Source organism: Lepisosteus platostomus, chromosome 4 (assembly GCF_059453375.1).
Source record: "Lepisosteus platostomus isolate fLepPlt1 chromosome 4, fLepPlt1.hap1, whole genome shotgun sequence".
Taxonomy (NCBI): domain Eukaryota; kingdom Metazoa; phylum Chordata; class Actinopteri; order Semionotiformes; family Lepisosteidae; genus Lepisosteus; species Lepisosteus platostomus.
Genome location: NC_142614.1, coordinates 70,408,046 through 70,422,677, shown reverse-complemented (window position 1 = coordinate 70,422,677; position 14,632 = coordinate 70,408,046). Strand labels below are relative to the sequence as shown.

Sequence of the window (14,632 nt, the reverse complement as noted above, 5' to 3'; positions counted from 1 at the left end):
CACGGATTTAGGGAACAGCCAATAAACATCCGCGAAGGAGGCGGGACCAACAAGAGCTCAGCTGCGCTTGGCTCGCTGGGAGTGGCGGTTGTTTCAATATGGCGGATGTTGCTGGTGGGGAGTCATCTGTACCTGGAATTTATTGGACTAAAGACAGTATCCTTATGAAACAAAAACTAAAGTACCGTTTATTTTTAGCTGTTATGCTTCAAGGGTGTGCCAAGTCTATTTGTATTTAGCGGAGTTTTGTTCTGGTTTATGACAATAGCTGTTACTAAGTGCAATATTACTTGTAACTTTGGATTGTCTCAGTATGTACAGTAACTGTATTAAGTTATATACAATTTTCACTAAGAGTTTCTTTTTCAGTTAAAACTGATTACAATTGTCGCCTTTGTCAGGAGGGGCAGTCTAGGACTTGGGTCAAAATGTGCCAACGTACCCCGTTAATTGTCACATTGATGCAGTTAATGGTAAAGCGAAGAACAAAAATATATTTCTAAACAATCGTTTTAAGTTAAGGGTTGTATTTTACAGGAAGGAGTAAGTAGCTATCGAATCCTTGTGGAATAATATAAGAATATTTTATCATTGGCCTGTGTATATTTTAGTAACGTCGTCTTATTTTATCGCGTTTATGCACGAGCAAAACCAAATCGAGGTGTACATTGATCTTTAATTGGGACGACATCCGTGCCTCATTCATAATACGTAATTTATGATGATATGTGAACACTTGTTCCAGACGTTTGGTTATTGCTCTGGATGTTTAGTGCGTTGATTGTTTCAGTATAATTTCCACATCTGTGAATTAAAAACGAGTGGGGTTTCAAAACATGCCATTTACGACAAGGGTCGGTGTTTTAGCGCCTTGTCCTGTGTGTTATGATATCTAAACGCTTTTTTCGTTTTCTAAAAAAAATTCTTTAATCCCATAACCCACAGCATCTGACGAAGATCAGCCCATTGTGTTTGTCCCAGGTAGTTGTAAATGAACGTTTACATTTCTCTGTGAAGCAATTTTTTTTAACAATACAGCTGTTTTGGATTTCCTTCTGAAACATTAGATTGGATGATTGTATTTCTGTATCTCGTATCTGATTTAAATTGAGATGTCTTTGGCCTTGGGCATTAGGAATCGATCTCTTTGCCTTTAGCCACTAGAGGGTAGTGTTACTCTTTATTATTTTACTCTGAAACTTTTCTTTTTGTAAATCATTGAATTTAAGACTGAAGAATAATTGGTATCCAGCACGTCCAGGAAATGATCTTGTGTCATACGGCAATCCGCACATTATTGGAACTGTAATTAATATCCCAAGACTACTAATTAATTCTGTGGCATTTCAGATTGTCTGTGAAAGTGGGCGGTTTGTAAAAAACATTCATTGCCTTATTTCTGTAGGTGCCAAGTGTGATTGACTTTATTTTAGGAATGCAGAAAATTCCAGAATTATAATCTGCACAATAACTACATGATGAGCTATTAAAATATCAAGAAGTGATTAATCCTATGTTGGTGAATAGAAAGTAAAAATATGTTGACTGGAGCTTCCTTCAGGAATGAAGGAGAAGAAGAAGAGCAGGATTGTAGAGCACAGGTGTGGGTAAGGAGAACTCAAGACAGAGCATGTGGGAAGGTGGCAGGTGAGAGAGTTCAATGCAAATCCGAGATTTTCCATTCGGGGCCTTCTCTAGCTACACCCCAAAGCTCTGGAATTCAACTCCTCTCACAGTCCACGAGTCAGGCTCCTGGGGTTCATGACTGAGCCCTGGGTTTGATAGGGACATCCTTAATGACGGGGTGATACAGTGTCTTGCGGAACAGAGCCATCTGCAGTCTTCTTTTAAGTCTTGTCAAGACATTTTGAAACTAAAACCGACAGTCGAGACGGCGAGCTTCAACTTGCTCGTGCCCCTTCACGGTTTTCTTGAGCTAAGAAAAGAGGCAAAAGCTGTGATATAAGTAACCATGAAATAATTGGAAGTGTAAAATAAGTAGTAATGTGTACAAAGCTTAGTCTCTTTCACAGCATTCAGGACAGGGACCCCAGATCCTATGGAACTGCTCCAGAGTGCCTGTCTTCTGTTTGTTGTTGTTCCAGTATGTACTTGGAGAACCGTTTTTTCTGAAGTCCTTGAGTTTTTGAAAAGAATTCCCCGTGTGTCTTTGTGAGAACACAGGGTATAGAAGTCGACGTTCGTGTGAACAGCTGATATTCTGCCGTCTCTCGCTCTTAGCTGCACCAGGTTACCCTTATCCTTCAAATCGTAGAGTTTTGAAAACACCCTGTTGAAAATATAGGCAAGGTGACAAACAGGGAATTCCTGAGGGGAAACTCGCACTCTGGCTTTTGTTGCCTCCTAGGGATTCAGGGATTTGACATCATCGCGTGCATGCTGCCACAGCTCCTACCTCAAATCCGTTTAGAATATCCTAAGAGAATCTGACCAGTAGTTCTCAACCACAGCTAGTACAGCTCAGCTACCCTGCGGCGAGATCACTCTCCGGCGGGTCAAGATGTGCGTCTGTGCTCCTCGTCCCCGCAGGCCTGACGAGCCAAGCGAACATGCGGATGGGGATGAAGCCGAAAGCGGGTAGCAGTGAGGAGAGGCTGGGGAAGCGGAAAGCGGCTTCCAGGCAATCTCAGGATACCCCTCAATCCCAGAAGCCACTGGATCGTCCCCTGGCCGCTGGCACGGTCCAGATGCAGACTTTATGGGGGTTGACTCCAAGCCTGGCTGGACAACAGGTATTCCCTCATGTGCCCTCGTTTGCACCCTACATGGAGGATTAAGCACCGATTCAGTCTCCTGGTCAGATGTATTTTTGATGAGATTAAGAGTGATGATTAGAATGCGGCTTTAATTGATATAGGCATCTTTTTATTAATGGTGTGGTGTTTGAGAAGAAAAAAAGAGCCCACGGTACATCTCCCCCACTCAAAAGATATTTAGGGTATATGACGCATTGAATCTCAGTTCTCTTGACAGTTTTTTAAGGCTGATTTTCCACTGTGATGTCATTCCTCTCCTGTAGGGGGCGTGTGATGCAGCGGAGGGCAGGAGCGCCTCCCTCAAAGACCTTTGCCCTGAGGACAAACGGCGCATTGCCAACCTCATCCAGGAGCTGGCCAGGTACTTTACTGTCAACCACAGTATTAATAGAAAGGAACTGAGGTCAGCACATCATAATAATTCTTTACACTTATACTGTGCTCTTCTCGACACTCCACTCAAAGCAATCAAAAAATAGTGCACTAGTATGCTCCCCACACACCAGCTCTCAGTGGGGAGGAGAAGAGAGTGATGAAACTAACTCATAGATGGGGATTATTAGGAGGCCATGATAGGTAAGGGCCAGGATGCTGGGGTAACACCCCTACTCTTTTCGAGAAATGCCCCGGGATTTTTAGTGACCACGTAGAGTCAGGACCTTGATTTAACGTCTCATCCGAAGGACGGCGCCTTTTCACAGTATAGTATCCCCATCACTATACTGGGGCATTAGGACCCATACAGACCACAGGCAGAGCGCCCCCTGCTTGCCCCACTAACACCTCTTCCAGCAGCACCCTAAGTGTCTTCGTGGAGGTCTCCCGTCCAGGTACCGACACCTGCTGAGCTTCAGTGGGTTGCCAGCTGTGAGTTGCAGGCTGATATGGCTGCTGGCACATGTGGGGACAGTTTCATGTTGGGATCTATTGCCCTGTTCTTATAGGGTGCTCAGTTCCAAATACACGTAAGTGTCAATGCATAATAAATCAAGGATTAAAAGCTTCGTAAATTGTGTCCTGTGTGTGTATTTTAGTTCAGTGAATGCTTGTGTACAGCCCTGTGCTCTGCCTGGCTGTTCTGCAGGGTGAGCGAGGAGAAGGATGAGACCGTGGAGAGACTGAGAGTGGAGCAGCAGACCTTTGAGAAGAAGATCCAGCAGCTGGAGGGGCAGAACCAACTCATCATTCAGGAAAGAGAGAATATCCTTTTACACTGTGTAAGGGTTGGGGTCTGATAAGCATTTAATCTTATAAGCATTTCATTGCACTTGTGTATATGACAAACGAACCGAACTGATTTCAGTCTTTCAATTCCAATTCTTTCCTCAAGCCCATTTCTGATTTCAATTCAGTGAATGTAAAATAAAGAATTCCATCTTGGAACTGGATTTAAAGAGGTAATTGGAATAGAAAAACTGGAATTGACCTCATCCTATATTATCAAGTATAAAACTGGGCCTGATGTTGCTTCTTTGGCTTGCAGGGCTAAGGGGCTTGTTAATGTTATAGCTATGGTTTTTGCTATTCTCGCATGCAGTGCTACTGGATGGGCCAGTGATGGTGTACTTTCTGACGGCAGGCTACCTTTTAAATTGTGATTTGTACTGTATACGTCTCCAGCAATGTCTCTGCTGAACTGTCTCATTCTAAATTAAAATAACTAGAAGCTATTTGTAAGTGAGACTTACTGTTTAGGCATAGACATCTGCAGAGGCGCTTTTGCTGTAGCTTTAATTGCAAAACAAAATTAAATGATAACATTACTTTCTTTCTTTTAGGTGTTCGGGTTTACCTAGACACCCGTGTATTGATTTAAACTGCTTACTCAGTCTTTTTAACGCTACATCATGAAGTAATCCAGACACTGGAAACACTGCTAAAGAAGCATTATTTAATACTTGCTGCCTGACTGAAAATATGTTGGTATTAAGCGAATTTAATATCTAGAAAGGTCTTTTGATTTAACTGAGACTGGACATCAAAATGGCACCTGTTGCTAGATCAGTTTGTTTCTCTTGGGTACTGTTTAAAACAATTGCATACTTCTGGTAGAAGGGATGGGTTGATAGTCATACAGCAGCTTGTCTTTCCTGTATCAGGTTTTAAATCATTTGAATGAATGGCTATATAGCTCTTGTCTAACCTTTCTCTGGTAATGGTGCTTCTATACAGGTCACAGGTTCTATACAGATATGATTTAAAGGATTTAGTGATGTTGAGTCCTCTGCGCTATATCTCAGTGCTACCCTGTGCTCTCCTGAATTATTTTGCCTTTACTCTACATGCATGTGTTTACTGCACAAACACGACAGAGCACACACACTGGACATTATCACCTGGGGCCTTCTTGGTAGGGAGATGCATATCTTTGAACTGGGGACATGGGAGCCATTTTATTTTGATCTGGATGTTCTGGTAACTATTCATAAACTCAAGAATTCAGATCTATTGATATCAGAATTGCTCCAATCCAATTGAAGATCTCCTCTTTCCTCAGGTGAAGAGCAGTGTAGAGGACCTTTAGAGAATGAGGGGTCAAAGCTGAAAGAAAATGCTCTCCACCCTGGGTGAAAATGAATGATTACATTCTGAAAACACAGTTTTAAAACTGGACATGTTACCTAAATATGAAGCAATAACAAAAGCAGTTCATGGATATACAACAAAGTTTATTTGTATTATTTCCATATTTCATCAATTCTCTCCATCTAAACCAATATCTTAAAAATACCAGTATTTTGGTAGAATACATTTTGGCTGGGCCTGCCATTGTTTGTATCAAGCTCAGCCAGCTAGGTTTGAGGATATGTTTTCTTTAAAGTTTAACCATGGGTTTTATCTTTATATCAGAGCTAAACTATAAAAGTTTCATTTGCATGTCATGAAATCTATTGACATCAATAGATATGTAGATGGAGGGATGCTGGTCTCATTTTTCATTTATCTTAAAGCAACATCGACAATCATATTAATATACAAGGTCATCATTCCGTGGGGAGCAAATTGAAGAATGGATTCAACATCTCTTGAGAACAGTACTCCAGAAGAGTATTGTCTAATTAGCTTTTCTTCTAAAATTAAGTAACACCCTGAGTTGGATAGTATCTTGTGATTGCACTTGTGAGTATGTATTCTCATGCTTGGTGCACCTCACCTTGCTTTTCTTGAATCTCCTCATCATTTATGTGAAGTGGTCACTAAAGTACATGATTCTAGTCCCACTGCCTTCTTGTGCTCACTTTTTTCAGTTTTCTGTCTTGTTACACTCATCACCCCTTAATCATTAAGAGCTGGAATTGGTCCTTCGGCCCTTAAGCTTGTAGTTATCTCTGCTAAAAAATCAGTACAAAGATTCCAGCCTGCTCAGTCATTTTCAGCCAGTAACTACCTTACCTTTTTTGGCAAAGGCTCTAGAATAGGAAGTTGTTATTGTTACAAACTCACTTAGCTGCAGATAATCTGTATGAGCCTCTTCAGTCTGGGTTCAGATCGATGAATAGAACAGAAACAGCTCTTGTTAGGATTACTAATGATCTGCTAATGACTGCTGAGTTAGTTTTTATGTCTGTTCAGATGGACCTCAGTGCTGCTTTTGATGCTGTCTATCATACTGTCTTGTTCAGGGCTGTCCAGTGCTGGTCCTGGAGGGCTGGTTCAGAAGAGCAAGTCTCAGCAGGTTTTTTAGATCTCTTTGAAGTACCAGTGCCTAAAGAGTTTGGGAGAGGCTGCAGTATTAGTCCCATTAAGCCACTATTGAGCTCATTCAGCTTTTTAAGGAGCTAAAACCTGCTAACACCAAGGCCTCCACTACCAGGATTGCCTATCTATGGTCTTGCTAAATAGGATCAAGAGGGTTGTTTGGAACTGCTTCATTGTGTTTTAAATCTTATCCAACTGAAATAAAACTACAAAGTTGGTCATATGTGGCATCCTGTGAGGATGTTTTTGGTTATTCCTTTTATTAACTAAGTTGCCTTAGGTTCTGATTATTTGTATATATTCAAATGACAACAAAGTAGTTACTATGAAATCTGACGTTAGTCAAGCAACTATTGTGCCGCACGGCTTACACTGCACACTGATGTTAAAAAATGGATGCAGCAGAACTTCTCTCATATAATCTCTGAGCTCTCACTAAACCAAAATTGTGCAGACTGGCTCCCCAAATCAGTAACGCAGTGTCTCAACTTTAGGTTGACTAATTATTGTCCTGGAGTCAGTTGAAGTGCCGGGGAATCTTGGCGTCCTCTTTGATCGGACTATGCTTTTGAAGCTGGTGTTTACATGTTGAGAGGGTGTATGTTTTTGCTTTCCTGCAGGAATGCTAATGTATGCCTTTCGTCTTCTATGTTTGATTTATATTATGTTCTTACCCCGTGGCTTCCTGTGAGTTTCAGAATAAACTTCAAAACATTGCTGCTGACATGTGAGGCCCTGAACAGTTTGTCTCCTGATTTCATTGTTGAGCTGTTAATTTCTATACACATGCATGTTATTTGTGCTGTGTGGACTCGAGACTTTTCCAGTTCCGAACTGAGGCTGTCAACACAGTGATGCTTTCCTTTTCTGTTGTTCCAGCATAAAACATACGTCAGGGACTTGCAATTCAGTCAGCTCTTTCAAATGCTGTCTTAAAATTTACTTTTATACACTTAGTTTTTTTTTATAAAATGCTTTGCATTTTTTGTGAAAGGTATACAAAATGCTAGCAAAGTACATTTCATGGTATTTGAGCTGCACTGATGTATTGCAACATATAGATGGCAGTGTTTACTTGTGTTTTCTTTTTTTCACTGGCTTTTGCTCTGTGATATTGGCTGTTACAGGGAGATTTCACATTTTCTGTGGCAGAATACAAGTACTTTTTGAAACGTGCAGAGAAATCCAAGCCTATAAGGTGTAGGTAATCTTTAAAGTGCTAACACTCATTTCAACTGCCTGCTTTGTTTCTGGTTTGTGCTTAGATTATAATGGCATTCAAAATGAAAGTAGTAAGGGATTCTTGAGTTACGGGATACAAAATGCAGAAAAAATATTAAACATTTTCATGGATTTGTGTCCAAAGGTATTTCTTGGTTAAAAAATAACATAGACTTGAAAATATATGTATCCAGTTGTTTTCGTAACCTTGCACTGTATCATATCGGGCCTGCTTAAAAACTCTTTCAGCGACTGCTAGTTTTTGGCTGGCGGTTCTGAAATCTCAAAGCGCCACTAATGGAAGTACAGCCTTTCCCTCTGTGGCAGCAGAACGTAGTGAAAGCAGCCTCCTCACACAAAATGAAAAGGACCTGATGAAATGGTGCTTTCAAATCAAATGGGGTGTTTACAAAACATGCTAATGGCAGTGGCCTGATCCTTTTATGTTCTGAACCAACCAGGGGATGATTGTGTGACTTTGCAATTTTCTATCAATCAATCAGTTCTTCTTGTCATTTCTTAATGGTGTGCACCATCCCCAGCCTTTCTGCCGTGCCAGTTTGAAATTCAATATAATACAGGTCAAGAGTAATTAAGGCAGTGTAAGTATTGGTGTAGTGCTGGTGTGCAACGAGGCAATACAATTTAATAGACCAAATTAAATTAAGGTAATTTACACTAGGACTGCCAAACTGAAGATGCAGGTCTCAATGCGGTGCACTTAAACTTTCAAGCATTAATACAGGGGGAAAAAAGTTTAAAAGTTTGAATGGCTTTAAACTGTCAAACTCTATACAGATCAGATGGTTGATGTTTATAGAGCAGGTGACACTATGCATAGTATGGGTTCAAGGTAATTTTGCAGTGCACACCTTCTCAAAAGCACAAAATATAATCAGAATTAATTACTAGTCTGTGTCTTTCCTTCCTATTTTCCACAGAGAAATTTTAAGATGCAGGATTATAAAGCCCTAATTTGCTACAAATAAAACTGTGTATAACTACAGTATATATATTCCTCTTCTCTGCAGTGAACTGAGAAAGTTTAAGGCTTTTTTATGCTTGGGAAAAACAAGATGCCACATCTCTAAATCTTCTCTAAAGTACGAATAAGAGGAACATGACATTCATGTAGTAGAGGGTTTCAAAAGGCAGATTTGTTTTTGTGTACGTTGGAAATAAGGCCCTTCTCTTAAGATCAGGCAAAGTTTGGATCTGCACAGCCATCTTTTCTCATTCTGTTGATAGGCCGTTTTATTTTGTAAGGATACAAAATCATTTTGTTTATCCATCCAAGTGTGCATGACGGCTTAATAGTCAGACATTAGAAAACACAAATCCTCACAGAGCATTGCTAAATTACGGAAGAGCATTGCTGCCACCAAGGAAAACAAATCCTTGCACTTACCTTGTAATTATGAGAGTAATTCTTGTGTACTTTGTGAGCACGTGATGGCACAATTGTCATATAATACCTATATCGCTATGTGTATTGTATGATTGCACATAGAACCGTTCATAACGGAACCATCATTGCTTTGTTCTCTAAATCCCACAAAACTGGTCCTCATGCTTTTAATGATTATGTTCATATATGCTAAAAAATGCAAGATTTCATTATGACCAAACCCCAGTGGAAAGTAGATCTGTACAAATTCTGCAGCTCTGGGTATTGACACAATCGTTAAACCAAAAGTGCCAGCCAAGTTCAGGGTAACTTATCGATGTGTTCAGTGCACAATGTAACAGGTTGTACAGTAAATACACTGAAGTAATCATTGCTGTCTCGTAATTACAAGAGAAGGGGGCAAATTTCTTTTTCTCTTGGTGGCAGCAATGCACTTCCGTAGTAAATGAAGTTTTTTGCTGTTAAACGTGGAAAGACCAAGCTTGTATATGCTTAAATTGTTCCATATTTACTCTTACATAGTGCAGAAGTTGTTTCTTTGTCTTTACGATTACTTCTATTGTCAGACTTCCAGTGTTATTTCAGTTAGTAGTCACATCTTTTGTGACCGGAAGTGTTTAATTTGTTCCTGGCAAGACAACTGAACAAAGAACACCAACCCTGAGAAGAATTTGATTTTCATCCCGAGCTGCTGCTTAAACTTTCTCACTCCTGCTTTTTATACAAATTTATACTCATGTCTAGAACACTACTAAAGCTAGCAAGGCTAAACAAACACAAATGGATGTGGTTGCAGTTTGCCAAGATCATCATTTAAACTTTGCTATAATATTCACTTGGTGAACTTTTCCCCATCAAAGGCTTCGCTTTTTTTCTTTGTTCAGAAATAGTTGATAATTAAGTCTGAAAATGTTTAATGCGTAGTTTGATTTTAGAGTTCAAGAGAATCTTGTTTGGCTTTCATTGAAGAGTTATGTGACACTCTGTCAAAAGGAAACAGTATGTTGTCCAGCATGTTGAAACCTGGCCTCACTGTTAAGGGGATTTTAGAAATGTACTTTTGTATGGCCTGAGTGGTGTGCTTTTAGTGATTTTGTGGCAGTTCTTGTGTCAGTAGGAAAAACTGGGGATGTGGATCAAAGTGAATATGGTTCTAAAGGAATAGATGATGGAAAGAACAAAGAATGAGGATGTGTAGGTTTATCATTGCAGTAGTATTATCTTTTTAATTCTCTGCAGGCAGTCAGTTGTCTTGTTTCATTTTTTATTCCTGGATAGATTTTGTGGGGTGCCTGAGTTTAGCTGAGTCCTGGCAAAGTAACAGAAGCAGCACTTTGACCAAAAACTTTGTTGTCCCCTTACTACCTTTAGAATATGGGCTCATTTTCACATTTTCAAACAAAACTGAGACAAAAAATGACAAAAAACCATATGAAGGAAATGTGCTCTGGGTACAGGAAGTCTATACTGAGTATCAAAAGACACTTATCACTCATGTAATGAGTTCACAAAATTAATCAAGAAAAAATTGTTTTTGTTGGAGGTGGCTCACCATTTTGTTTAAAAGGCTTGACATAAGTAAATTCATTATGCTGATAATCCTGTTGAAGATAAATGTTTGATTAACAAGTGGTTTACTGAGAAGGTAACAGGCTTGTAGCAAGTCAAGCTGTACATGCCACCAGGTGGAAGATTCTTTCCCATTCCTAGTTTAGAGTGTGGAGAAACGTGACTTTTCACTGGTCTCCAAGAGTGACATGCCACGCATCATCCATATGGCTCATGTCTGGTGAGAAAAACATCCACAACTTAACCGTCATATCATGAAACAAGTTAGCCATGTTTACACACGTTTTTGGAAGATGTGCATTGTTTTGCTGGAAAATGGGATTGCTAGGACTCAAATGAGCATAAGAGCACTTGAAAAATGGTCTTATTGTAGATTAGACCTTACTCTAACTCGTGGCAAAGGTGTTGTTCCCTTGAGGAATGGGACGATTTTGTTCTTGTGTTTTTGTTGTTCACCAAATTTGACAGATTAAATCCACTTTATCGTCTGTGTTCATTCAACTCTTTCACTCTCTGGGTGATTGAGTGCCAATGCAATAAAGGTGCTTGAGTGTATCAAGGTTGGTCATGAATGATCAATTAATCAATGGTATACCAAAAACCTTTGATCAATATTCAAAGTCCACATACGTCTTCAATCCATGAAGAAATAGATATTTATTTTGATGCTCATTTTATAAGATGTTCTCTCTCCTGCTGTTAATAAATGGCAGTGGTTCCTGCTAGTTAAGTTTTCTACAATCTCGTTATATATGAAATTAGTTTTAAGGTGAATTTGTGGCAACCTGGATTAATCACTATCCTATGTATTACTGTAAATAACAGATTATACTTTATTCTTGAAGCAGCAAATTTGAAGATGGTTCTTCAGCATGTATTTTCTGCTTGGAATCAATCCAGGTTTTAACACCAGTAATTCTGGGATCAAGATGCTTCACCATTAATAATATCCAAGTTCAGAGTGGGATTAAATCCTTTTTGTGCTGTGCTGCAAGCGATCATGTGAAGCTGTGAAATTCGCAGACCTTGGGGAAGGTTGTATCTGCATTTTGGTTTGAAGTTATTAATGTTTTGCCTACGTTATTAGTTGTTTTTGTGATTCTAGTGTACACTTTTCTTTTCCTTAGATATGCTAAGTGTCCTCCAGATAAAGAACTGCCTCACACACAGAAAACAGTTCTTTACAGTCCCGAACACAGGCCTTGACTAATGTGGAATAAAGCCTTCTGCATGACTAATTTCCTTTCCTTTTACACTTCCCAGCCTGTAGATGTTGAGAATTCTAAACACAAGCTGTATTTGCTGGCATAGTTAATACAACAGATAACAATGTTAGGGGAAACAACAACAGTGACTAAAGCAGAACACATTATAGGAAATGGAGCAAGAAATGCATTAACAGGAGAATGCAGATGCTCTCTCAGAAGAGAACAAATACTTTAAAGAAGCTTTGTCTTGATTGCTGTCAGGCTTACCCTGGCTGCTGCTCTGTGGGGTGAGCTAGCATTGGCCTAGACTCTGCTCCCACCACCTGTCACTCAACACCAGTTGCCATGGACACCAGCTGACAGGAGACCCAAATCACCTGGAGGCAATTACCATCTCTCCTGTCCGGGTGATTCAGGGATGGTTAAGGACTGCACAGACTCCGTTATACTCTAACAGTGGCACTAGCAGTTGTCTGGGAGTTGTATGGGAAACCCACTTGCAGGACAAAAGGCGAATGAAACCCAGGGGAACTTTAGGCAGGCTGCAGTGTGGCGCGTCACGCAGGCACAAGTTCAAAGCTGCAGGCGGGATGGTGGTGGAGCACACAAAGCAGAGAGTGCGGGTGAGCAGGAGACCTGCAGAGACGCTAGTGAGATGGAGACAAGTGAAAGCACTGGGGGGGGGGGCAACTGAGAGGGATGGTCAGGCAGGTATGAAGTTGTAGCTCTTAGCTCTGGAGGTTCAGGAGTCAAGGGATCAGGTTCGAACACAGGGGGATGTAATAACCTAACAGTGATGTAACAAAGCGAGATCAGGAATTCAAAGCAACGCACAGGAGAATAGAGACTAAGAGTTCAGGCTCTATAACAGAGTCCAGAGCAGAGGCTGAGCAGTCCCTCAGTTTTCCCAATTCACTCGGAGAGGCGAGATGGTAAATGCCTCCAGGTGATCTCGGTCTCCTGTCAGTTGGCGTCCATGGCAGTCGGTGCTGACTGACAGGTAAGTGGAGCAGAGACTTGCTGCTAGGCCAATGTTAGCATGCCCCGCAGAGCAGCAGCCGGGGAGAGCCCGGAAACCCTTCATTTGTGCACAGTGTGTCTCCATGTTCATTGTGAGCTTTGCCAGCAGTGGTTCTCTGTTTGTGGTCTGATCCTGTTGCACTTTGGTGTGTAATTGTTCAGATACATGGGGTGCTGCTGAATAGTTTTTAAAATCTTTGAGTAATCAGTTCTGTTAACTAGGACTTCCTTCTAGGGTCTTCCTTTTTAACTGCATGCCCAGCAGAATTTTGAAAACTTAAGTGGAATGTCCTCTCAAGCAATGATCTGCAGCCCTGGCAATATGGGCTCTTGTGAGCTTCATGCCGTCCATTGCGTATGTAATTGAACTCGTTTGCTTGCCTGGATTCTTCTTTTTGGTGTAGCACCTTTAACCTTGCAAGGACTGAAGCGCTTTAGGAAGATTGTCACCCCAAAAAAACCCCAAGACTATAGTGCGTTAGCTCCACTGCATTTGTAAGTAATATTATTGAAAGTGTATCAAAGAAGGAGAGATTTGTTTGCGATGTCTGTGTTTTAAATTTCAAAGAAAAACTGTCAGAAGCGTGCTTCTGGAATCTACCTGTCCTCCAGCCCGCGGAGAATGAGACACCCACAGTCTTCTCTTGATTGAAATGTTGATTACTTACTTTCCCCTTTTCTTTTACCCTCTTCTAATGATGAAGTATCTCTCTGCATGGTAGCTGGTATCTAATTGAGATGTCCTTGAACAGCCAAATCCCAGCAAGAGTGAGCTCTGTCACATTTGTGAAACAAAGGGTGCTTGTCTGATGGATACATGCTGATATGGATTTGAAGGCAGTGTTCCTCCTTACGGTTTTAAAATAATTATTCATATTACAGGAGGCTGATGTGGAATGTGCCCTGCAGCGATAATGCCAAATCTATATGTATTGCTTATGAAGTGTTTTATCTATAAAGCAACATGGTGAGAAAGAAGAAAAAACACCTGGGAATGTCAGCATTCTAAAGATCTCCCTCAGTGTAATAGTGTGGTTTAATGCTGTATTTCAAAATAACTTAAAACTGGCGCTGAATTGTGTCTGATTGCTTTAGTAGTGAACTGAAAATACTCTTAAATAACAAATGGTTGTTAGAATAGGCACACTCTCACTAAATAATGAAGCTGGAGTGGAGCTGAATTACAGAATGGAAAATAAAGTGTTTCATCTTGGCTGACTCCTATCCAGAACAAAGACCACTCGGACCAGTCGTTGAAACCAGTATGCTGATGAAGCTGTAGCGTATGCTTACTAAGATCCAGATATATATGGAATCATTGCGGTCTTTACTGAGGTGTACAAGAAAATGTGATTGTGTAATGCATAAACAACTGAAGTCCTCCATCAAGCTCTCAATGAACAGTTCCAAACTATGGCAATTGATTGAAAGGCTCTAAAGAGTGTTGAATATTTCTTATCACCTTAGAAGTCATATCTCAATAATAGCTGACATCAAGAAAGAGTTCCAGTATGTTCTCAAATATGCACATGCAGCCTTTGGGCCCCTGAGGAAAGTGGTGTCTGAAGATTGTGACATCATATCTCAAACCAAGATCAATTTGTTGTGATCTTTACCTTACTTTGTACAGCTGGGATTTGGACAATGTATAGAAAACATCTCAAGGTACTTGTATCTCGAGTATCATCAGCACTGTGAAAGTTCTTTTTAATAGAGGATAAGGAAAAAAT

General features: G+C 40.4%; 1 protein-coding gene across 8 annotated transcripts in view; it reads left to right on the top strand.

The window, feature by feature from the left end:
• Nucleotides 1–32: 32 nt before the first annotated feature.
• Nucleotides 33–14,632, top strand: part of kiaa1328 (KIAA1328 ortholog) — a 47,615-nt gene continuing 33,015 nt past the window's right edge. Inside the window, exons 1-6 of one of the 8 annotated variants that reach the window (XM_088630533.1) lie at nt 101–156; nt 946–981; nt 1,562–1,647; nt 2,551–2,753; nt 3,041–3,138; nt 3,862–3,977. In XM_088630533.1, coding sequence (XP_088486659.1) covers nt 2,571–2,753; nt 3,041–3,138; nt 3,862–3,977 — 397 coding nt within the window. In that variant the 5' untranslated portion in view covers nt 101–156; nt 946–981; nt 1,562–1,647; nt 2,551–2,570. Of the gene's footprint in view, nt 182–945; nt 2,754–3,040; nt 3,139–3,861; nt 3,995–14,632 lie in introns of all 8 variants that reach the window. The other 7 variants (XM_088630528.1, XM_088630535.1, XM_088630529.1 and 4 more) reach the window with 7 other exon arrangements.